The sequence below is a fragment of the Schistocerca cancellata genome, chromosome 2, assembly GCF_023864275.1.
Source record: "Schistocerca cancellata isolate TAMUIC-IGC-003103 chromosome 2, iqSchCanc2.1, whole genome shotgun sequence".
Classification (NCBI taxonomy): domain Eukaryota; kingdom Metazoa; phylum Arthropoda; class Insecta; order Orthoptera; family Acrididae; genus Schistocerca; species Schistocerca cancellata.
The window spans coordinates 279,247,141-279,271,339 of record NC_064627.1 but is presented as its reverse complement, the minus strand read 5'-3'; the positions used below and the strand labels follow the sequence as shown (position 1 = coordinate 279,271,339).

Below are 24,199 nucleotides of genomic sequence, written 5' to 3'. Positions count from 1 at the left end.
CAGTTTGTACCCTCACATACAAGGCTTGCTACTCAACATCATTTTTCAACAAGATGGAGCTCCACTGCATCAGTCAATGGCTGTTCGCAAGGTCCTGAATAGGAAATTTCCCAATCGTTGGATCGGATGCAGAGGATCCATTGCCTGGCTACCACACTCACCTGAAATTATGCGGCTTGATTTCTTCATGTGGGGATTCGTGAAGGAATGCATCTATGCGACCAAAGTGGACGAAATTCCTACGTTGCAACATCACATCACTAACGATGATTGCAACAGTAACAGAGGAAATGATACAAAGAACTTGGCAAGAACTTGAATATACACTCTACATTCTTCATGCTACAATTGGTTCACATGTAGAGGTGTATCAATGATAAATACATAAATTCTCTGAGATGCTCTACAATGTGATGCATTTTTCACTGTCGTATCTACTGTGGTTCACTACGAGAGGGCAATGTTTACAATTCAGACCAATCTAGATTTAATTTGGAGAACACACAATCCTATCCTTTGAGGGAATACTAAAAATTTGATGTCTCGCTGAATCATTGAATTCGTTAACCCACAGTCATCCTATCTGGAAGTGGTGTTTTACAAATCTCCTTTGCTCATAGTCCTGCAGGAAATACGTGGTCAGTTTGGACCCATTGCTCAACAAATTGTGTACAAAGGTGATAATGTTCTTTTACTTGCTTCAACATCTCATAAATTAACATACAATGTCTGATCTTGCCATTAAATGGTTTGCAGGTGTTCGCTTACCTACTGTTGGTGAACAGTGTTTGGATTCCTGGACAGGACAAACAAGTACACTTGTAAGCAGCACTTCTTAGCAATGGATAACACAACTTCCCCTCATTATTGCACTATCGAAGATAATGCAACACAACCTAAATACTGTAAAATAACACATTGTTGTTGTGGTCTTCAGTCCTGAGACTGGTTTGACGCAGCTCTCCATGCTACTCTATCCTGTGCAAGCCTCTTCATCTCCCAGAACCTACTGCAGCCTACATCCTTCTGAATCTGCTTAGTGTATTCATCTCTTGGTCTCCCTCTACGATTTTTACCCTCCACGCTGCCCTCCAATGTTAAATTTGTGATCCCTTGATGCCTCAGAATATGTCCTACCAACCAGTCCCTTCTTCTCGTCAAGTTGTGCCACAAACTCCTCTTCTCCCCAATTCTATTCAATACCTCCTCATTAGTTACTGGGAGTTGCCTGTCACCACCTCCATGTTGGTTTTTCCCAGACTCTACAGAGAGTGAGACCTTATTGTTTCAATTAAATCCTTCAGTACCCAGACTTTTTCAAAAATCATGAGGTGAGGGGAGGATTTTGAAATACATCAAAATGATTAAAGATATGATTGCACAGTTGTAAAGTACAGCAGTAACCATGGAAATTATGTTTCAAGATTTTTGTTGTGTGTCCTACTGTTTTGATGACGTGCACTCAGAAAGATAACAACTGCGTTTTCTTTGGGAGGGTTCCCAACACTTCAACAGCCTAATGGGCACATATAAAAAAATGTGTTTTACTGTACTGCCATGATTATTTCATTCTGTTGCAATTTACCAAACTTTTCATTATTTGCTGCAGTACTATGAAAAGTGTTTCTCAAAAAGAGAAATCTGTTATTGTCAAATAGAAATTTTAAGATCAGAATGTTTATTATGGAAGTATTTGTTTGCACTGTTGCATTACATGGAAGCGAAACTTGGGTGTTGAACCGTACAGACAAGAAGAAAATAGAAGCTTTCAAAATGCAGCGCTACAGAAGAATTCTGAAGATTAGGCAGGTAAATCAGATAACTAATGAAGTACTAAATCAATGCAGTGAATCAAATCAGAAGGGAAAGAAATTTATAACACAACTCGAATAATAGAAAGGATATGTTTTTAAGGACATATCACGGGGCATTAAGGAAGGGTCACTTCAGTAATGGAAGGTAAAACTTCTCGAGGGAGCTCGAACCTTGACTACAGTAAGCACGTTGAAGTGGATGTAGGGTGCACTTGTACACACAGGATAGATCAGCACTGAGAGCAGCATCGAACCATCCTTTGGGCTAAAGGCCACAACAACATGGGAACAAAATTAATTTTCCTCTGACGTACTTTTCATTACATAAACTTTGTCGATTCCTTGGTAGGAATATGTGCGCCCCTAGTAATCATAGGGGGTTGGGGGGGGGGGGGGGGGGTGAAGGGGATGATGAGATTACAAGTTTAAAAGATAACACTGGTGATACATAGGCTATTTTCCACATAACAGCACACAACTTTGATCGCTGCATTTCATGTTAACATCTGCAAGGGGCCAGTTAGACGAGTGAAATGACTTCTCAAATTCTGACAAACCCATTGTGATTGCCTTTATTGTTAATGTCTATTGCCATTTCAGTCATGGTTTGGGTGTCATGATAAATTGGTTCCACCATGAGCAGAATGCTTACTGTGTTGTCCTTTCTAATACAAAAATCTGAAGAGAGGTTTACTACCTTATATTGTTGTGTATTTTTGATCAACAGAACTGTATCAATCAAGAAGAGACTACTCACTGTACAATTTGACAATACTGACTCAGCTATCACATAATGGTGCCGGAAATACTCGCACATTTTTAAAACTATAAATTTCTTTATCGAGAGCTGGCTAACTGACACTGACATTATTACTTACTCTTTCTCATTTCTTACATACCATTAATGCTATGACTTAAGAAATCACAAAGAAGGAAAAAGATGATTGTTTCCTCACCAGGACCGAAAACTTATGAATATAAAACATACAGCCAAAGGCTGTTATTACCGAGGGTCACAAGAGCTTAGTTTTTACTGCCATGAGCAAAGTAAGTATGAGCAACTGTTTAGCAGCGGCTGACACACTACTGACGGTTGTTTGCTCAAACACATTGGACAGCTTGAGATTGTGGATAGAAATTCACATGACAAGTTAGTTGTCACTGCAAAGGCCATCTACTTTATTTTTTTCCACTGGCTATTTTTAACCAATTGCTCTAAACATGCCATCTAATATTTAGTCACATCTCACTATGTTACTGCCACCATTTCCCTGAAAAAACATATTAACTGCACTAGTCACATTCTTAACTTTTATCCAAGCAGGGGCAAGACTTCCATTATAATTCTACTTTGGAATCATAATAACATAACACTACACTGCACACTTCTCCACATCAAACACTACAGTATATAGACTTGCAGAGCCTTTCATCAAGAGCTGGGGAGTTGGCATCTAAGATCACCGGTACTATGATAACAGACAACTGGAAGATTACATATACACAAAGCCCTCACAGCATTGATGCACAACTGTACTTATTTCGAGTAAGCAAGGTGGCACAGTGGTTAGCATACTGGACTCACATTTGGGAGGACTACAGTTCAAATCTGCATCTGGCCATCCAGAATTGGGTTTTCCACGATTTTTCCAAATCACTGCCTTCCTTCCCTCATACTCATTTCACCATATTCTGCAACTTTATGCAACACGCACCTTTGGCAATGTTGCTTATTTCACGTGTAATGACCTCACAGAATTCTGTCATTGTCTGTGGTCTATTGTTGTACACTTGGCCTATCAGACACCCACTAAAAACTTGGGGGAGTGGGGGGTGATCAGGGGTCCACAATTATTGATTTATTATTACCATGTCACCAAAGAAACGGGTTACAAGTTTTACAGAAGCATTTGGCACATTACATGTCGCTCCATCTATTTGGAAATAACCTTCCGTAAGTCTGATGTCAAACAACTGCTCCACAAATGTACTGAAGATGCCCATATAAACTTTAGTGCCTACAGTCATATCAAACAAAATAGGGCCAAAAATCCTGGAAGCTGACACCGCACACCACACTCCAACCTTTTCATCATGCAGTGGTGTTTTGTGGATGATATGTGGGACCAGCTCAGTATCTACTGTTTTGTGCATTGATGTAATCTGACAGACGGAACCATGCCTCATCTATACACCAAGTTATGGAGAGTGTCTAGATACTGAATAAGAAAGCCTTGAAACCATCAACACCATACTTTTCTCATGATCTGTTCCTTGCAATTGTGCAGTCTGTATTGTCGTAATGCCAATTTCTTCTCAGTGCTTTAACACATGCCACATGGAATACCTGTCTCCTGGCTCAATCAATGTAATGATTTCCTTGGAGAGTTCTCCATGCATCTCAAAACAGGGGTTAACCGAACAATCCGATTCCACCCGTCGGCTTTGACCCATGACGTAAGGCTGTTATGGTGTGTGACGTCATGACGGAGCGGAATTTAGTTTGTGAGAGTCGCGTGTTTGTAGGTGTTGTTTTGATATGATTTGTGGTGCCGTTGGTGGGGAGGCTTGCGCGCCTCAGCGATACAGATGGCTGTACCGTAGGTGCGACCACAATGGAGGGGTATCTGTTGAGAGGCCAGACAAACATGTGGTTCCTGAAGAGGGGCAGCAGACTTTTCAGTAGTTGCATGGGCAACAGTCCGGATGATTGACTGATCTGGCCTTGCAACACTAACCAAAACGGCCTTGCTGTGCTGGCACTGCGAACGGCTGAAAGCAAGGGGAAACTATAGCCGTAATTTTTCCCGAGAGCATGCAGCTTTACTGTATGGTTAAATGATGATGGCGTCCTCTTGGGTAAAATATTCAGAGGTAAAATAATCCCCCATTCGGATCTCCGGGCGGGGACTACTCAGGAGGATGTCGTTATCAGGAGAAAGAAAACTGGCATTCTAGGGATCGGAGCGTGGAATGCCTGATCCCTTAATCGGGCAGGTAGATTAGAAAATTTAAAAAGGGAAATGGATAGGTTAAAGTTAGATATAGTGGGAATTAGAGAAGCTCGGTGGCAGGAGAAACAAGACTTTTGGTCAGGTGAATACAGGGTTATAAATACAAAATCAAATAAAGGTAATGCAGGAGTAGGTTTAATAATGAATAAAAAAATTGGAGTGCGGGTAAGCTACTACAAACAGCATAGTGAACGCATTATTGTGGCCAAGATAGACACGAAGCCCACGCCTACTACAGTAGTACAAGTTTATATGCCAACTAGCTCTGCAGATGAAGAAATTGATGAAATGTATGATGAAATAAAAGAAATTATTCAGGTAGCCAAGGGAGACGAAAATTTAATAGTCATGGGAGACTGGAATTCGAGAGTAGGAAAAGGGAGAGAATGAAACATAGTGGGTGAATAGGGATTGGGGGAGAGAAATGAAAGAGGAAGCTGTCTGGTAGAATTTTGCACAGAGCATAACTTAATTATAGCTAACACTTGCTTCAAGAATCATAAAAGAAGGTTGTATACGTGGAAGAATCCTGGAGATATTAGAAGGTATCAGATAGATTATATAATGGCAAGACAGAGATTTAGGAACCAGGTTTTAAATTGTAAGACATTTCCAGGGGCAGATGTGGACTCTGACCACAATCTATTGGTTATGACCTGTAGATTAAAACTCAAGAAACTGCAAAAAGGTGGGAATTTAAGGAGATGGGACCTGGATAAACTGACTAAACCAGAGGTTGTACAGAGTTTCAGGGAGAGCATAAGGGAACAATTGACAGGAATGGGGGAAAGAAATACAGTAGAAGAAGAATGGGTAGCTCTGAGGGATGAAGTAGTGAAGGCAGCAGCAGAGGATCAAGTAGGTAAAAAGACGAGGGCTGGTAGAAATCCTTGGGTAACAGAAGAAATACTGAATTTAATTGATGAAAGGAGAAAATATAAAAACACAGTAAATGAAGCAGGCAAAAGGGAATACAAACGTCTCAAAAATGAGGTTGACAGGAAGTGCAAAATGGCTAAGCAGGGATGGCTAGAGGACAAATGTAAGGATGTAGAGGCTTATCTCACAAGGGGTAAGATAGATACTGCCTACAGGAAAATTAAAGAAACCTTTGGAGAAAAGAGAACCACGTGTATGAATATCAAGAGCTCAGATGGAAACCCAGTTCTAAGCAAAGAAGGGAAATCAGAAAGGTGGAAGGAGTATATAGAAGGTCTATACAAGGACGGTGTACTTGAGGAAAATATTATGGAAATGGAAGAGGATGTAGAAGAAGATGAAATGGGAGATACGATACTGTGTGAAGAGTTTGACAGAGCACTGAAAGACCTGAGTCGAAACACGGTCCCGGGAGTAGACAACATTCCATTGGAACTACTGACGGCCTTGGGAGAGCCAGTCCTGACAAAACTCTACCATCTGGTGAGCAAGATGTATGCTACACGCGAAATGCCCTCAGACTTCAAGAAGAATATAATAATTCCAATCCCAAAGAAAGCAGGCGTTGACAGACGTGAAAATTACCAAACTATCAGTTTAATAAGTCACCGCTGCAAAATACTAATGCGAATTCTTTACAGACGAATGGAAAAACTGGTAGAAGCCGACCTCGGCGAAGATCAGTTTGGATTCCGCAGAAATGTTGGAACACGTGAGGCAATACTGACCCTACGACTTATCTTAGAAAAAAGATTAAGGAAAGGCAAACCTACATTTCTAGCATTTGTAGACTTAGAGAAAGCTTTTGACAATGTTGACTGGAATACTCTCTTTCAAATCCTGAAGGTGGCAGGGGTAAAATACATGGAGTGAAAGGCTATTTACAATTTGTACAGAAACCAGATGGCAGTTATAAGTGTCGAGGAAAATGAAAGGGAAGCAGCGGTTGGGAAGGGAGTGAGACAGGGTTGTAGCCTGTCCCCGATGTTATTCAATCTGTATATTGAACAAGCAGTAGAGGAAACAAAAGAAAAATTCGGAGTAGGTATTAATGTCTACGGAGAAGAAATAAAAACATTGAGGTTCGCCGATGACATTGTAATTCTGTCAGAGACAGCAAAGGACTTGGAGGAGGAGTTGAACGGAATGGACAGTGTCTTGAAAGGAGGATATAAGATGAACATCAACAAAAGCAAAACGAGGATAATGGAATGTAGTCAAATTAAGTCGGGTGATGCTGAGGGAATTAGATTAGGAAATGAGACGCTTAAAGTAGTAAAGGAGTTTTGCTATTTGGGAAGCAAAATAACTGATGATGGTCGAAGTAGAGAGGATATAAAATGTACACTGGCAATGGCAAGGAAAGTGTTTCTGAAGATGAGAAATTTGTTAACATCGAGGACAGATTTAAGTGTCAGTATGATTAGCGTGTTATGTGGCGTATGGTGTTCATTTACGTGGTAGCATTGCACGTGTGTGGTATCAGTGGCGACTGTGCTTTCAGAGGAATATTTTTCAGTGAGTTAATGATTTTGGTTTTGTTATGTTGATGTCATTGTAGTTTTTTTCTGTTCATTGCGTGTAAATTTTGGTAAATTGCTTTATTTATGTTTTTGTAGGTGTGGATATGACTCACAAGGTCAACAGTTTTCGGTTGTCAGCGATGATGGGGGACAGTGCGTTGTCTCTAATAAATTTTCTTCAGCTGTTCGGCCTGTTGGCTGAAGTCGTGAAGTGTTCAGTGTGTTGTGAAGAAATGAGGCCAACCAAAGTTCCGGCGTCTCTGACCAGGGACGGCTAATATGTGGAGATGTCGTAAGGATAACAGGTCAAAGGAAGTGTTTGATTCTAATTTTGTTGTTTTGTTGTGCTTTTTGAGGTAGTGGTGTTTGTTGACGTGGTTGTAGCTTTGGGTTTCATGATTTGGTATCAGTAGTTTCTGTTGACCTATATAGGTCAAGGGAAGTGTTCAATTCCAGTGGACATTGTTTTTAGTTGATTTTGGGAAGGTTGTGGTCGTTTTATTTTATCGTTTTTGTCGTTTGGTTTAGTGGCACGTGTTTATTTTTAGTTTTTCCCCACCCAAAAACCCCCAATTTCCCTCGCCTGTCCCGTTAGTTTCATTATATTTTTGGAGGAATATGTATTTGATGGTTTTTCCATTTATATTGTGTTTATTGTCATGTTTATGTTATGACGTCATAGTCGCGATATGGGAGTAGTAGTGAATGGTCATTTCCGTCATATTGGTGACGCCATTGGTCAAAGCAGATGGGTGGAATCGGTCGTTTCCATTAACCCCAAAACAGTACCGATAAACTGTGTACTCAATTATGGTCTATGTTTACCACAGTCACTGTTTAGTACACCAGTTGTCCTTGTCTCCAGCTTCCTTAGAATCGATAAAATTGTTGCCTTTGTTGGAATACTGCGCATATTGAATTCTCTTTGGAATCTCTTGTAATCAATGAGCTTGTATTCCAAAGTGTGGACTAGATGCTTCTGCCAGCTAGAGCCTGCAAACAAATTGCTAATTTGCTTTTTACTGTCACGTTGCCTGATCTACACATTCACAGACTTCACATATTGTGACCGACGAGCCTACAAACGAACTGACACGATCTGACCAAATGAGGCATTATATCTGACAGAAGGACATTATGCGCAAAAACAACAATTGACTTGCCAACAACAGGCGATACTTCTGATTCTACCAGAGGTACTGAGATCTTTAAAATAACTTTCTCATTTCTATGCACTTTCAGTGAGAAATTATGATCCAATGAAATAGTTAAGGTTTATGTGGCCCTGTACAACACATCAGGTTTATCAAAGGAAAAATCTACACAATAGCTTTTTCATACCATCACAATCACTGAAAGTTGCTCCACTCTTGCGTATTCTGACAGATGATTCTAGCTACAATCAACAGTGCTGGAAAGTCAAACAACACTGGCCAAGCTTCGCATACACTTATATAAGAAAGTAGGGTTTCTCAACATAGTCAATAATGACATCCTTGATAAGATGAAAAGCTATGAAGATTTCATCAATCAATCATTCAGTTCAGCCTACGGAATTTCCTTGTGTGCATTATGGAAAGGTAGTTGACCGGTAAGTTTGACTTGTTAACAGATGGTATCCAAAAAATTAATGAAATTATGTAATAGTAAGTTTGAAAACTTTCCATACTTAAGCATCTGACATTTAGTGCTCTCACAATATTTTCCGTTGCCTTTCTCAAGACTTCTGTTAACACAGAAGTGTTATCCACGCGTATACCAACTGAGAATACAACTGCAGAATAATATTTCAATTCTTTGAGCAAATTTACAGGTGATGAATTTAATTAAGATAAGAAGAAGAACTCAAATGCAGCAAACAAGAGAAGGAAGACACTAATCTTCCCAAATCTGCTACAGTTAAAATCAATCAACCTCAAGTTTACGGACCACACTTTCTTGTATGCTCTACTTTCTCCTCAGCTCCTCACAAAGAAATCAGCAATCTTAAAAGCAGAGATGCCTTGTTCCTAATGCCATAAAAGGGCAGTCATGCATTTATTCTCATAAACTGCACACATTCATAAGCAATACTTCTGATTGTAGTTAAAATAAGAGGGCTCTAATTATTGCTCAACAGCACTACACAGTGCCACCTACAATGGCTCGATTTGAGTTGCACAATTAATAATTGAGCTAATGGGCAATAAAAATTCATATAAATGACAATAAGAAGTGAGAAGGATACTTCCAGAGATATTATCAGTGAACCTATTCATACTTATACAGTATATTTAATAATAAAACTAATGCAACACACAAATTGCCTGTGGTTCGTGTTGTTCAATTATCTTATTGATAATGTTGCAATATTAATCCTTACGGGGAGACAATGCAACAGAAATCTTCAATAAATTGCAGTGGGATAGGCTGCAAGAAAGGCACTAAGCATGATGGAGAGGACTATTCACAAAATTCTGAGATCCCACATTTCAAAATGAGCCAAGAAACATGTTACTCCCTTCAACATGCACCTTTTGCAATTACCACACACTAAGAGGAATTTGGGCTCATACCAAGATGTGCCAATAATATTTCTTCTACATACAAGTGAAAACAGTATACAAAGGAATAAAAAGGTTCTGGTAAACTGGTACTATCTTTACACAGAACACAGCTTCCGCAACATGAAAACCGAATACTGGAAATTGATTTTCGCTTTTGAATTTACACTTTGATGAGTGAATCAAGCTTGCTAGTCCAGTCAAACATTAGTTTTCCAATCATCAGTGATCTTCCACAAGTTGCATTTGGAAATCAAATGTTCAAGTTTCTGATTTTGTTACCATGAAGACCATTTTTTTCTTAAATTAAATAAAGGTTGCTGCCTTCTTGATCAGTCAAATATTTCTTCTTCTTCTTCTTCTTCCTCACCACACACGGAGTAACTCAGCCTAAATTAGCTGATATTTTTAAAGGCAAAGGGGAGCCCAATAACACAAATATCTTTAAAAAACAATAGTGTTCATACAAGGGTGATACTGATCGTGGAAGAAGAAATTTCAGAATCAAGTGTTTATATGACTAACCAGAAACATTACTGGAAATCATTTTAGAATATTTTTTTTTTTTTTTTTTTTTTTTTTTTGGGAAACCAATGTAAAAGTAATGAAGGTACCCACTGCCGTACAACAGATGTTGGTTTGCAGAAGTAGTATTTATTTGTTTAGAATATCTATACAATGTTTCACCACATTCAATGCTATCTTACTATAGAAGGAGCATAGATGAGTAGGAAAAACAAATCCATAACATTCGAATACAGCATTAGGAGTGTCCTGCCTGAAAGTCACATCATTTAACTATCTGGACGTAACACGGCAAAGCAATAGGAAAGGTACACGAGGATTGTGGCAGAGATGAAAAATGGTGGACTTGGGTTCCTTGGGAGTTTGTGGAGAAAGTGTGGTTCATCTATAAAGGAGAAGAACGCATGTAGGAAACCAGTGAGACTTATTCTGGAGCACTGCTCGAGTATTTGGGATCTGCACCAGGTCATAGTAAAGTAAGACATTGAAGCAATTCAGAGGCGGGTCACTAGATTTATTACTGCTAGATTCAAGCAACACACAAGTATTGCAGAGATGCTGAGGGAACGGAAATGGGAATCCCTGGAGGGAAGGCAACATTATTTTCAAGGATCACTTTTGAGAAAATTTAGAGAACCGCCATTTCTGCTGACTGCAGAACGAGTCTAATGTCTCACCACCATATAATTCATGTAACGACCACAATGATAGGATACGAGAAATTAGGGCTCATACGGAAATATATAAACAGACATTTTTCTCTTGCTCTCTTTGAGTGGAACGGGAAAGGAAATAACAAGTAGAGGGATAAGGTACCTTTCCACACACCGTACAGGGTCTTGCACAGTATGCGTGTAGATGCAGATAGAGGAGGTAGTACCATACAAATAAAAAGTAATAATAGCAGCAGTAGTAGTAGTAGTAGTAGTAGTAGTAGTAGTAGTAGTAGCAGCAGTGGTAATAGTAGTAGTTGTTATGCCTGGGTCTTTAAGAGTAACATCTGATTGCACATTCAGTTCATCCATTCATAAATTGTGTTAAGTATATCACTTGGCGAAGGATAACCCTCATGGATGCAGGACAAGTTAAGATATACATTAACGGACAGAAACACCAACTACAGGCAACAACTGTAAAGTATACTAACAATACATTATGAATAGTGATGATCTACTTGTACTAATAATTATAGGAAGTATTTCTACATTACTTTATAGATGTGTGTATACGCAAGAAAAATTGGCTACTTCGGAAAAATGACTTCTTCCCTTCATTATACTATTCAGCTGCGCTTTTTTTTTTATGCACTACTTCAAACCAAGTATTTAGAGAGATGTATTTTACACAAGCATTATGGTTATAGGGAATTTATGTCCCTGCATCCACAGTCTGAAGAACTATAAGAGCAGCTGGTAAGGAACTCAAAGTTTGCTTTTGAATCTCCAGGTATCAACAGTTTCCTGCCTCATGTCTGCCATTAACTTGTTACAGGCTTGAGCACCTAAAACTAGATTATGGATGGTCTACAAAAAATTGGTTTTTACATCCAGCTCTGTAGTTGCAAATTTTACATTGATTTTTACATCCAGCTTTATAGTCTGAAATTCTACAGTTCAGCCTAAATTCATTCTTTTCACTAACTGGAAATACCATTACACTGTAAATGCATTGACACACACACACACACACACACACACACACACACACACACACACACAAAAACAAACTAACTTAAAATCAGCTAAAACTCACCCAAATAACTCTGTACTCCAGGTTCTTTTGATTTGAAGAGATATGTGATTGCCATGGACATATCAAACAGTTTGCTTTCAAATAACCTTAATAAGAAATCTTTTGCACCGCTGCCTTGTGAAAGTTCCCTCGCAGTCTTCTCAGTCTCAGAAGGTTCTGTATTAGCACCACCACAACACAATGTCAATGAAGACTGTGACGAGGGGGGTGGGGCAGCCTGCACAACAGACACTGGGGGAGAAGATTCACTGTCACTCAGTTGCGGCACATCTTCCGGTTCTTGGACAACATGATCCTGGCCAGAGCCTGACTCAAGGCTCTCGTGGCTGCGGCTTATACTGTGTACACTGGATTCCCTCGTTGTGTCACTGCTACCGCCACCACAAAGAATGCCGGAATCATCGGAGCCCAAGCTGGCAATCTCTTCACGATCTCGACCGGTGACTGGGCTGGCCCTTACTGCAACTCCTGCAACGGGTACGTCGGGAGGCACAGCTGTTTTGGGCAGCCTCCCGTCGGACGGTTCACATTCGGGACTAGGCGTTACATCGACTTCAGGAATCCTCTGTAATGCAGAGTCAAGACTCCTATTGCGGTGATGCATTGTCAGTGTAGTAGCTGCTGTCACCTGTGATATAGGTGGAAGTAGAATGCCCATTGACCTGTAAAAAAAAGTTAACACATGCTGTTTGAAGCACAAGCTCACATTCTTTTTCAAGTACAAAGATAATGTTGCCTTTACTCCTCAAATTATTTACATCCCACCAGGACTCTCGACTGTCATCCATAGTAAAATAAGATGAATTTTTAAACTTCCTTTATTTTACCTGCATTTCCTAAGGTAACTGAAATATAACTGATATCAGATGGGTGAGAAATAATACTTTGGAGCCAAAACCCTTCACAAGGCCTACCACTGAATAGTCACAATATATTAACTACTGGTGTATGTACAATATGCGAACACACTCTAATCTAAAGAGTTGTGTCAGTTCTTCACATCACTGCCACATTATGTTATGTGTACTAACACTTAGCAATATATTTGAGGCTGTAAGTTTGTGTATACTTAAATCACATGAAGTGGTCAGATAAGTGAAGATTTTATTGAATAATGTTACACTGAGATTTAATTCTTTCATGTGCTGTTGTCATTTTGAAACAACTTTAAAACTGCAAGTCTACCAGCAAAAGGGAGCACCACTGCCAGCAAGCATGTGGTATAGCAACACAATCACATACTCTGCCATGTGAATAACTACAGAGGGATGAAGGATACTTTTTACAACATCAATTAAGCAGCACAATATGAATATTTATTCACTGATTTGCTGTACTACTATTGGGTATTGTGTCTATCTTCAGTGGAATACTGACAGAAGAGAGAAACTGAAATTGAAATCCAAAACACCAAAAAAGAAAGAAAAGAGAAAGGTACGATTGTCATAATTATACAATACTTACAATAAAATCATGCACATCCATAAGGAAAAACAATTGGGGAATAACTTCTTCCTACCTCTCTACTCCCTCAAAATGAAAATTATTAAAAGCTTACAACAATTTGCTTTGATTACATTCTACTGAAAATAAGGTTAGAAAGCTCAATTTAGTTTTTTGCAACTTCTGTAGCCACAAATTGGTATGACTGATTAAAAAATCACTTTATGTTGTGCAAAAGTGAATTTGATTTTTCAGTATAAAACAGTTTGGGTTAACTGAAACTACCAATATCAGATGTCGGCTTCACACTGTAACTGTGCGACACAATGCTTGTGGAAACAAAGAGAACTGAACACTGATATTTCTTGTGTGTCTGCATTAGCTGCTGGAGTGTAGATTGTGTGACAAAGTGGATAATGTAGTGCAAGGTCTAGTTAGGTTGAAAGATGACAATTTTATTGTGAGATGGCGAAGCAGTATTGAATGCTTCAGTTAATTCAGTAATTTTCAGACTCCAAACACGAGCTTCCTTACATAAAATGATTAATGATGTCATCCTCAAATATCACAACATGCTGTGCATTTTCAAAACATGTAGCAAGAAATGAATGGAGAATAATTTTATTAAAAAATTCTCATGGTCAAGGAAAGGACTTTACTCAACAGTAAGATCTACTCACATGCTGGATACTGTATAAATTCATACCTTAAGTCAATGATACACTCAAGTCAATCATATAGCTTTAACAGGCGACAGCTTTCCAAACATGAATTATTTTGCTCTCAGATACCCCCTCCCCCCCTCTCTCCCACTCCTTACAATAACAAGATTTTTAATGTCTACATAACTGAGATGGCAATGTCATCTAATAGTACAATTTTCTATTTCTTTTTCTTGTAAAAGATTAGGCAACTGTTTTCATCTTTTGAATATTGGACAAGTACGTAACTAAAAACACCACCACACTTGTTTCCAAAAGGATTGTGTGTTCAAGGAACAAAACAGAATGTGAAAGGTTGGGTGTACTATTAACAATCATGTCTCTGTTTTATTTAACCCTAAATATCACCGTCAAAATAAAAATAAAATCCTACCGGAAATCCAAGCTGAGATTACGCTGATGATTGCTGAGTCGTGGTCGCACCTGAAGGCCAGGATTTGCACGGCCGTGGACTGCGGGGGGTACATTGCCAGTACCCAGCTTCTGCCGCTTTGTCACAGCTAGTGACGGCGGCTGCTTGCCCGCAGCTACTCCACTCATCATACAGCCAACGCCAGTATAGTCATCTGCCGTCCATGGCTGACCTGTTGTAAAAGTAATAAGACTAAGATAGTGTTTCTACATTAAAACAGCCTTATTAGATGTAAATTTCAATATTATTAACAAAGAAATATAATTCTTTTTAGTAAAAACCTACACTAGAACATAAGCAAGTGAGTAACCTGCTAGAAATTGCAATTGAAGAACAGTAGTTCATTTGTGGTTAAGGTGAATGAAATAGCCTACATAAATGCAACATGTAATTCAGCTGCCAACTGTGGGAGTCTCATGTAGGGGAAAGCAACTGCCAGACACAAACTATATTGGAAAATTTAATTGATGAATAGCTTTACGGAAATGCCTGAGACACGTTTCTTCTGCAATTGTATAACAAGAATCTACTGTGGCTGGTGTGCAGTTAATGAACCCCTTATACTTCAGTTGTTGCCATCTGGTAGGTATGTGGACTGTTGAGCATGTAGGCATTTTATAAAAACATTTTCAATAATAAGCTAGACTATGAAGACTGTACTGATAAAATGCCAACAGACAGATGTTACATCCACAGACACAGAAATAAATAAAAAACAGCATTAAAAAGAAACACAAAGTTCAAAATATTATTTACAACATCCAATAATCTGTTTAGCGTGCCAAAATTAAAGAATGAGTGCATTCAGAACTGAGTGCTAGTCACCTATTTTACAAGTAATATAGAAATCACATCACTGAAAAATGAATTTGTACATAAGTCTAATAAAACACATCAACCACATACACCACTGCAATAAAACAAATTATATACCTGAAAAAGTAGCCTCCTACTCCTTCAATATTTTCCATCAGGTGCTAGCGAAATAAGCCACTGTTTAAAACTAATCAAGGTGCTACATGAATACAGAACTTACTGCTTTCATAATTTAATCTACAGCAAACGTTTGCTATTACAGCCAAACATGCAAGACTTCTGTATATTCAAGACTACTGAATTTAATCTTTTGACAGTTGAGGTGCTAATTTTAGCACAATTAAGACTCAAACAATTAACATAATAAAGAAAACTTCTCTTCCGTAAACATAAGCAAAGGTCTTGTAAATTTTGTGATGATGTAGGCCTACTAGAATAATAATTATCCTAGGTTTCAACGATTGCTCACAGTAATGAATAATTTTCACACAAAAACTATAAAACGTCTTAATAAGGAACGAAAACAATATTCTAAAAATACACGCTAAATACGTAAATTTGATACTCAAAGCGCGTGACTTAAAGAGAAAATGTTGTCATTAACTAATCTACTCTTATTGATGATTTCGTTTTAGGCAAGTATGGACTGAAAATTTCCAAAAACAAAAAAGTCTGTAAGGTTTGTAAAGGACTTATCGTAATTCTGTACCGAAACGCTCATGAGGAAACGTCAGGTGCAAAATTATTTACAATTTGCATTCGCGGGCGAATGACTTCTGGAGTCTATGACTAACGACGGATTCATTAACGCACAGCCACATTTACCGTTGTAAGGTACTAATGATAAGCATTTGTGTTGAGATTGTACACTACTTATAACAAGAAAGAAGAATGGAAACAATAAATTCTAAATTAAAAACATGTACATGTAGATGTACGCTAATCCCGCATGCCGTGCGACTGACATTTAGGGTGTGACCAAGTGACAACTGAGGACGCATACCGATTCTATTAAAATCTGCGAACAGAATTAGATTACAAATGTTACATACATTATACGACACAAATGAAAACATCAGCACAACACGAATAATAAATATTTCCCCGTCACTTCCGTGTTTTGAAGCAGTTTATGAAGCAGCTTGTACAACAGCCCAACAAAAACACACACATTCTTTCGATATTCAGCTGCGAAACGCATCAAACGAAATGTAAAGAACAGCCTACCCTTGTAAAAATAAGTAAATAAATATAAAGCAACTCACCAAAATCAACCCACTTCGAGGGACCAATTGGTTTCTCGTATTATTCGTAACAACTTTCTGCCACGACAGCCATATTAGATTAGTACCGACTGGCAGTGGGGCCAACCTTTGAATACGCTCCGTCTTACCAAATAACAGTCAGAGAACAGAATGAGTTATACGCGTTAAATGTTATTATACAACTCCAAACTTTTAAGCTGTATATTTTATTCCTGTCACCCACAGAAATTTCACCGATTGCCTAATAAAATTGAGCTACTTTAACACATCGCATTCGATTTAAGTTGGTACACAACAAAAATGTTTGGGTGGGGAAGGTCACAAAGTACAGCTGCACTTAACTGAGCTCAATTCGTAAGGCCGCTCCTGGCGGCACGGGGATGAGGAATTGCTGGAAGGGTGGCGCTTAAATATTTTGATTTAGCTCAGTCTGCTGTACTGTCAGTGTGCGTTCGCAATGCATCGTAAGACTTCGGCTCAACACCGGTCAAAAATTGAACTGAAACAATTGTCTCGAAAACAGTTAAACATTTTCCTTCAACATTTATCAACTGTAGCGCTCCTTATTCCAAAGAAACCGCATTTTGTCACTTACATACACCAATCCCTGGGCGTTCGTTTCCGCTCATGGTTAATTCCTGTCACGAAGCAGTAATGCATATGTTGCTGTATGCACATATGTGCAGAAAGGTCACTGATCTCTACAAAGGGGCACTCAGGTTTCCATGACTCCCTGTTCAACATACGGTTACAAAAGATTCCAAGTAAGAACAGCGCACCTGACGATGGCGACATGTCTGATCGCCGGAATATTGCGCCCGTTGGACACTATGAACCGGCAGTATACCCGTGGACTGTTCAAGCAACAAATACACCGGGAGAAACTGAAGAATCACAAGAACAATACTGCTTACAATAAACTAAAAATAACTCCACACAATAGGACGAACATTGTCACTGCAGCGCTTTTAATAATGAGGCATCTGAAGCATACAAATTTCCTGTGAAAATCTCCGAGCAGAAAAACGAAATCCCAAGACGTCCTGGGAAAATGCGTCGCACGAATACTAGGTTGGACCATGACAGAGTTACAGAATAACAGAGTATAGAAGTATATTTGATGACATATCTATGATTTTTTTATTCGGACTACTTTAAAAGTCTACGTTAAGATTTGGTGATAAACTATTTAATACGTTAATATTATCTTGGCTTGTGGTTTATGTGCTCAAATGAGGTGCCTTCCACCTATTACTTCACTCACAGGGGAGGGAAAGCAGAAATTGACACAGCAGGCAAAAGGAACTGTAACTAACATGTTATTTATGAAAAAAGTATGGCATATACTTTTTCAAATCTGTACATAACATAAGGACTTATTCTTCAAAACTGTATATTGTTTAAGAAAAATCCATCGAAATTGTCATTATATAAAACCCAAAGCCTGTCTGGAAACTATATGTTACTATTGCAGGAAGAAAAAGGGCACTTAATTTATATAGGGTTTATTTAAATATCTGCTGCGGAAATGGTCACAACAACAAGCTTTTCGGGGAATCAAGTCTAGTGCTTTTTCTTGAGGATAGGGCATGGGGCTCTTCTTGACAGAAGTCGATTACGAGATAAACAGTAAACGTGTGTAGCTGTATCGATGAAATATTTAGCGGCGATACTATGAAGCGATACGAAATGGGAGTATGAGACGTACATGTGAATGCACATGAAAGACTTAACATGTGATGAGAGGATTCTGCTAATATGTGATGCAAAGGACTCCGCATGCACGACTATAGTGCGCTCGGCTCATATCGTGCAGGCATGTTATCAGACATCGAATTCCGGGACGAGCTGCCAGAATCTTACAGGGTCAGTATGACCCACACGGACGTCGAATAGAGATGCTTAAGGAACATAAATTCTAAGCTTTGGAAGAAACTGTGTTGGGTCAATTTAGAGAACCAACATTCGTGGAAGAGTGCGACTATCGTCTCCATTGTACGCCGGCAAGCAAAACGTATTGATGAAAGCACACACACAAAAAAAGTTTTGCATCACTTCGGTTCCGAGAGCTCCGGAACCTGTACAGAAAATTGGAATAGAGATCAACATAAACATCATTTACGCCCTTTTCATTGCTCATGAAACCCACACATTGCATGTTGTACCACCATACAGCGAGACCTTCAGAGGTGGTGAGCCAGACTGTTGTACACACCGGTACCTATAATACCTAGCAGCACGCTCTCTTGCATTGATGCATGCCTGTATTCGTCGTGGCATACTATCCACAAGTTCATTAAGGCACTGTTGGTCCAGATTATCCCACTCCTCAACGGCGATTCGGCGTAGATCCCTCAGAGTGGTTGGTGGGTAACGCCGTCCATAAACAGCCCTTTTCAATTTATCCCAGGCATGTTCGTTAGGGTTCAAGTCTGGAGAACATACTGGCCACTAGTCGAACGATGTCGTTATCCTGAAGGAAGTCATTCACAACAGGTGCACGATGTGGGCGCGAATTGTCGTCCATGAAGACGAATGCCTCCCCAATATACTGCCGATATGGTTGCACTGTCGGTCGGAGGATGGCATTTACGTATTGTACAGCCGTTATGGCGCCTTCCAGGACCACCAGCTGCGTACGTCGGCCCCACACAATGCCACCCCAAAACAGCAGGGAACCTTCACCTTGCTGCACTCGCTGGACAGTGTATCTAAGGCATTCAATTCAGCCTAACCGGGTTACCCCCAAACACGTCTCCGACCATTGTCTGGTTGAAGGCATATGCGACACTCTTCGGTGAAGAGAACGTGATGCCAATGCTGAGCGGTCCATTCGGCATGTTGTTGGGCCCATCTGTACCGGGCTGCATGGTGTCGTGGTTGCAAAGACAAACCTCGCCATGGACGTCGGGAGTGAAGTTGGGCATTATGCAGCCTATTGCGCACTGAGTCGTAACACGACGTCCTGTCGCTGCACGAAAAGCATTATTCAATATGGTGGTGTTGCTGTCAGGGTTCCTCCGAGCCATAATCGGTAGGTAGCGGTCATCCACTGCAGTAGTAGCCCTTGGGCGTCCTGAGCGAGGCATATCATCGACAGTTCCTGTCTCTCTGTATCTCGTCCATGTGCGAACAAGATCGCTGTGGTTCACTCTGAGACACTTGGACACTTCACTTGTTGAGAACCCTTCCTGGCACAAAGTAAGAATACCGATGCATCGAACCGCGGTATTGACCGTCTAGGCATGGTTAAACTACAGACAACACGAGCCGTGTACCTCCTTCCTGGTGGAATTACTGGAACTGATAGGCTTTCAGACCCCCTCCGTGTAATAGGCGCTGCTCATGCATGATTGTTTACATCCTTAGGCCGGTTTAGCGACATCTCTGAACAGTCAAGGGGACTGTGTCTGTGATAGAATATCCACAGTCAATGTCTACCTTCTGGAGTTCTGGGAACCAGGGTGATGCAAAACCTTTTTTGATGTGTACATTTTTCCCATGATGTGCCATTGCTAAGGAACATGGTTCGATGAAACTAGAACTATACATAGAAGCGCTACAGTATAGCATAGAAGGTAACTGAAAGAAATACACAATGAGACTAACAGAAACGACACTTTTATTCAAAGACAATACTTACACTGATGTCACTGCGACTAACGATGGTCCCCTAGACATTATAAAAAGAGGAACATGGTTCTTAAAGAGTATGTGCTCACCACGGACGGGACAGCGACCTCTGAAACGTGCTCCCATGCTGAGCACAACGTTGGTAAGGACTCCTTGTGGAAGAGCACTTCATCCTTCCACTAGAGCGTTTGACAACTGCTGGATACTCGATGGTACATGTGTACGTGCTACACTACGTCTCCACAAAGTACAGAATGGCGATAACGCTGACCGGTGAGTGTAGCGTGCTCAACCATCTGATAGTCAGTACGCAGATCACACATCCCCACGCTGTAACACCCAGACCAGCAAAACGACCATGCTCGGCATTGTTCCTGGATGTACTATTTTTGTAAAAATACAGTTTTCATTCTGCATGTGTGAAAGTGTTACATTTTGTAGATACATCCCTCCCGCTTGTTTTCAAACTTAGTTCAACTTTTTCCCGTGAGTGGCGCCGTAACAGCATGTCTTCAAGATGGCTGCTACACTTGGCGTTCGTCAGAAGCAACGTGCTGTCACAGAATTCCTGTGCTGTGAAAACGAGACAGTGGGAAACATCCACAAGAGGTTGCAAAAGGTGTATGGAGATGCTGCTGTCGATCGCAGTACGGTTAGTCGGTGGAAAAGCAGGTTATGTGATGAAAGCGGACACGGCAATATTGGGGATTGTCCTGACAGTGGCAGGCCTCGTACTGCACACACTCCAGACAATGTGCAGAGAGTTAACGAATTGGTGACTGCTGACAGACGCATCACAGTGAACGAATTGTTACGCTACATTGGGATAGGGGAAGGAAGTGTTTGCAGAATACTGAAAGTGTTGGCGTCAAAAAAGGTTTGTGCCATGTGGGTTCCCAGGATATTGACAGTGGCTCACAAAGAAACAAGAAAAACGGTATGCAGCGAACTTTTGGAACAGTACGAGAATGGTGGAGATGAATTTCTTGGAAGAATTGTGACAGGTGATGAAACATGGCTCCATCATTTTTCACCAGAGACAAAAAGGCAATCAATGGATTGGCATCATGCAAAAATTCAAAACCACACCTTCTGCTGGAAAAGTTATGGCTACAGTGTTTTTCGATTCCGAAGGACTCTTGCTTCTGGACATCATGCCAAGTGGAACCACCATAAATTCTGATGCATATGTGACGACACTGAAGAAACTTCAAGCTCGACTGAGTGACCTTCGACCACATCGACAAAAGCAGGATGTTTTGCTGTTGCACGACAATGCACGGCCACATGTCAGTTAAAAAACCATGGAAGCGATCACAAAACTCGGATGGACAACACTGAAACACCCGCCTTACAGTCCTGACCTGGCTCCATGTGACTATCATCTCTTTGGGATACTGAAAGACTCTCTTCGTGGAACAAGGTTTGAAGATGATGACTCCCTTGTGCACGCTGCCAAACAGTGGCTCCAACGGGTTGGTCCAGGATTTTACCGTGCGGGTATACAGGCGCTGGTTCCAATATGGCGTAAGGCAGTTGAGGGGGATGGAAATTATGTGGAGAAATGAAAATATTGTTTCTAAAGAATGTATCTACACTCTGTACAACTTTCAGACATGTAGAATAAAAGATGGATTTTAAAAAATAGTGTGCATTTCTTTTGGAGTGACCCTCGTATTACATTTTCCCACGTCTCGGCATTGTCGAGCATGATTGTTTTGGTGGTCCAGGTGTTACGGTGTGGAGACGCATAACGCTGCATGGGCGTACTGACCTCCAAATCTTTGAACATGGTACACTAATCGGTCAAAGTTATTGTGCGCTGTACTCCCCCTCCGTGTGCAGTTTTGCAGGAGTGCATTCCACCCTGATGTCATTTTTATGGATGACTGTCTGAGACCTCATCGAAAACCGCAGGTGCACGTTTTGGTACTAGACGACATTTGATGGATGGACTGCCTCTAACCCCCCCCCCCTGCCCCCCCTCTTTCCCGGGACTTCAATTCCATCGAACACGTGTGGGAGGCGTTGGGCAGATGTGTTGCAGCGCGTCCACGTACACCCACGACCATAAAGTAGCTGTGAAACTCGCTCGTGGAAGAATGGAATGTCCTACCACAAGAACGCCTCGCCACCCTTGAGGCCCGCATGGGGCCACGTTGCAGAGCATGCATGGCCGCCCTTCGTGATCACAGCCCTTATTAACACTTTGCCGTCCGCACGTCTCGTACAAATTTATTCGCTTCGCGCCGGCCGCGCTAATTCGGATTACTTGGCTTGTCGCCGGCCGCTTGTCACCTTTCCGTTGATGGGAACCTTCCAGACATTGACTTTTGCGCCCTTTAATTTTTCCGGAAATCCTCTATTTTGCCGTATCGTTCCCCAAACTCGAATTTTCTTTTCAAGTTACTTCTCTGCAAGTTCTACACTGTTATAACAATTATCCATGTAGAGGTGATGCCACTTTCCATAAGAAGGTGTCAATAGTTCCATCACTGTTTTTGCTAAAGGTTGTCCAGCGCCGGAATATATCTTGAATGAGGAAATGTATCCCATACTCGAATCACACAGCATCCGAATGAGTATGCTGTATTTCGTAATTTTTGACTGATTGCAAACTTTAGAATTTAACTGTCTACGCCACGGAATCATTCCTTCAACAATTGAGATGTTTTGGCTTAGATTGAACGTTTCTTTAAACTTTTTTGAAAAATAATCAGTTACGAATTGCACTTTGCAAAGCCGGTCGGCATTATCCGGTTTATTGTTGTTGTCGGAAAATGTAAATATGATAATATTTGTCTGAATCGGTTGCGGGACATCGTTTTGCGAAAAATCGGTGTGTCTATCAACGGATTCGTTGACCAGTAATAATCGATCCTTGCTTTTTTTACACTTCCCATAAGGATCGCAAGCTCAAACCATTTTCTGAGTTCGGGTCCCGTAACGTCGACAAATTTGGTATTTTTTAAATCCAGTTTCCTTCTATTGAAATTTTGACTGAAATACTTGTTGGTTTCGTTATTAATATATTCAAGTAGATCATTCCTTATATATAATTCTACGATATCCACGGCGCTCTGTGTATATTTGGGAAATATGTGTGGATCCGGAGATCCTTCAAATTTATTATTGGTCCTCGGTAAATCATAGTCTGTCTTCGTCGTCTGTTTAATTCGAATCAGTTGGCAACCGTAACGTTCGCCGAATTCTTCTTGGACGTATTTCACTATCTTCCGACGATTCTGCTTCACTTTCATTATTTTGATATCCAATGTCTTCTTCCCAATTGGCCAAGTCGTCTGGAACGTCAGACAAGACGTCCGCGCATTCATCGTAAATAATCGTATCGTCTTTTTCGTCTGCCATGGTGGAAGTGCACAAGTTCTTATAAAAACAAAAAAAAACTTTTTGACCTGTGTAACGTATTGTTACCTAAACAAAACACCAACAGAATGATAAAGATACTAAAGTACTGTCACCGGCCACTGTGTGATACTATGCACACGACACCACTGTGGTGTCGCCGGCCGATGACAGCTACACTCCTGGAAATTGAAATAAGAACACCGTGAATTCATTGTCCCAGGAAGGGGAAACTTTATTGACACATTCCTGGGGTCAGATACATCACATGATCACACTGACAGAACCACAGGCACATAGACACAGGCAACAGAGCATGCACAATGTCGACACTAGTACAGTGTATATCCACCTTTCGCAGCAATGCAGGCTGCTATTCTCCCATGGAGACGATCGTAGAGATGCTGGATGTAGTCCTGTGGAACGGCTTGC

General features: G+C 40.5%; 1 protein-coding gene across 2 annotated transcripts in view; it reads right to left on the bottom strand.

Annotated features, from left to right (window-relative positions):
• Nucleotides 1-24,199, bottom strand: part of LOC126161616 (phosphatidylinositol 4-kinase beta) — a 248,239-nt gene that overhangs the window by 28,136 nt on the left and 195,904 nt on the right. Inside the window, exons 1-3 of one of the 2 annotated variants that reach the window (XM_049917571.1) lie at nt 16,769-16,856; nt 14,649-14,859; nt 12,111-12,772 (exon numbers count right to left, since the gene is read on the bottom strand). In XM_049917571.1, coding sequence (XP_049773528.1) covers nt 12,111-12,772; nt 14,649-14,818 — 832 coding nt within the window. In that variant the 5' untranslated portion in view covers nt 14,819-14,859; nt 16,769-16,856. Of the gene's footprint in view, nt 1-12,110; nt 12,773-14,648; nt 14,860-16,768; nt 16,857-24,199 lie in introns of those variants that run through there. The other variant, XM_049917570.1, reaches the window with a different exon arrangement.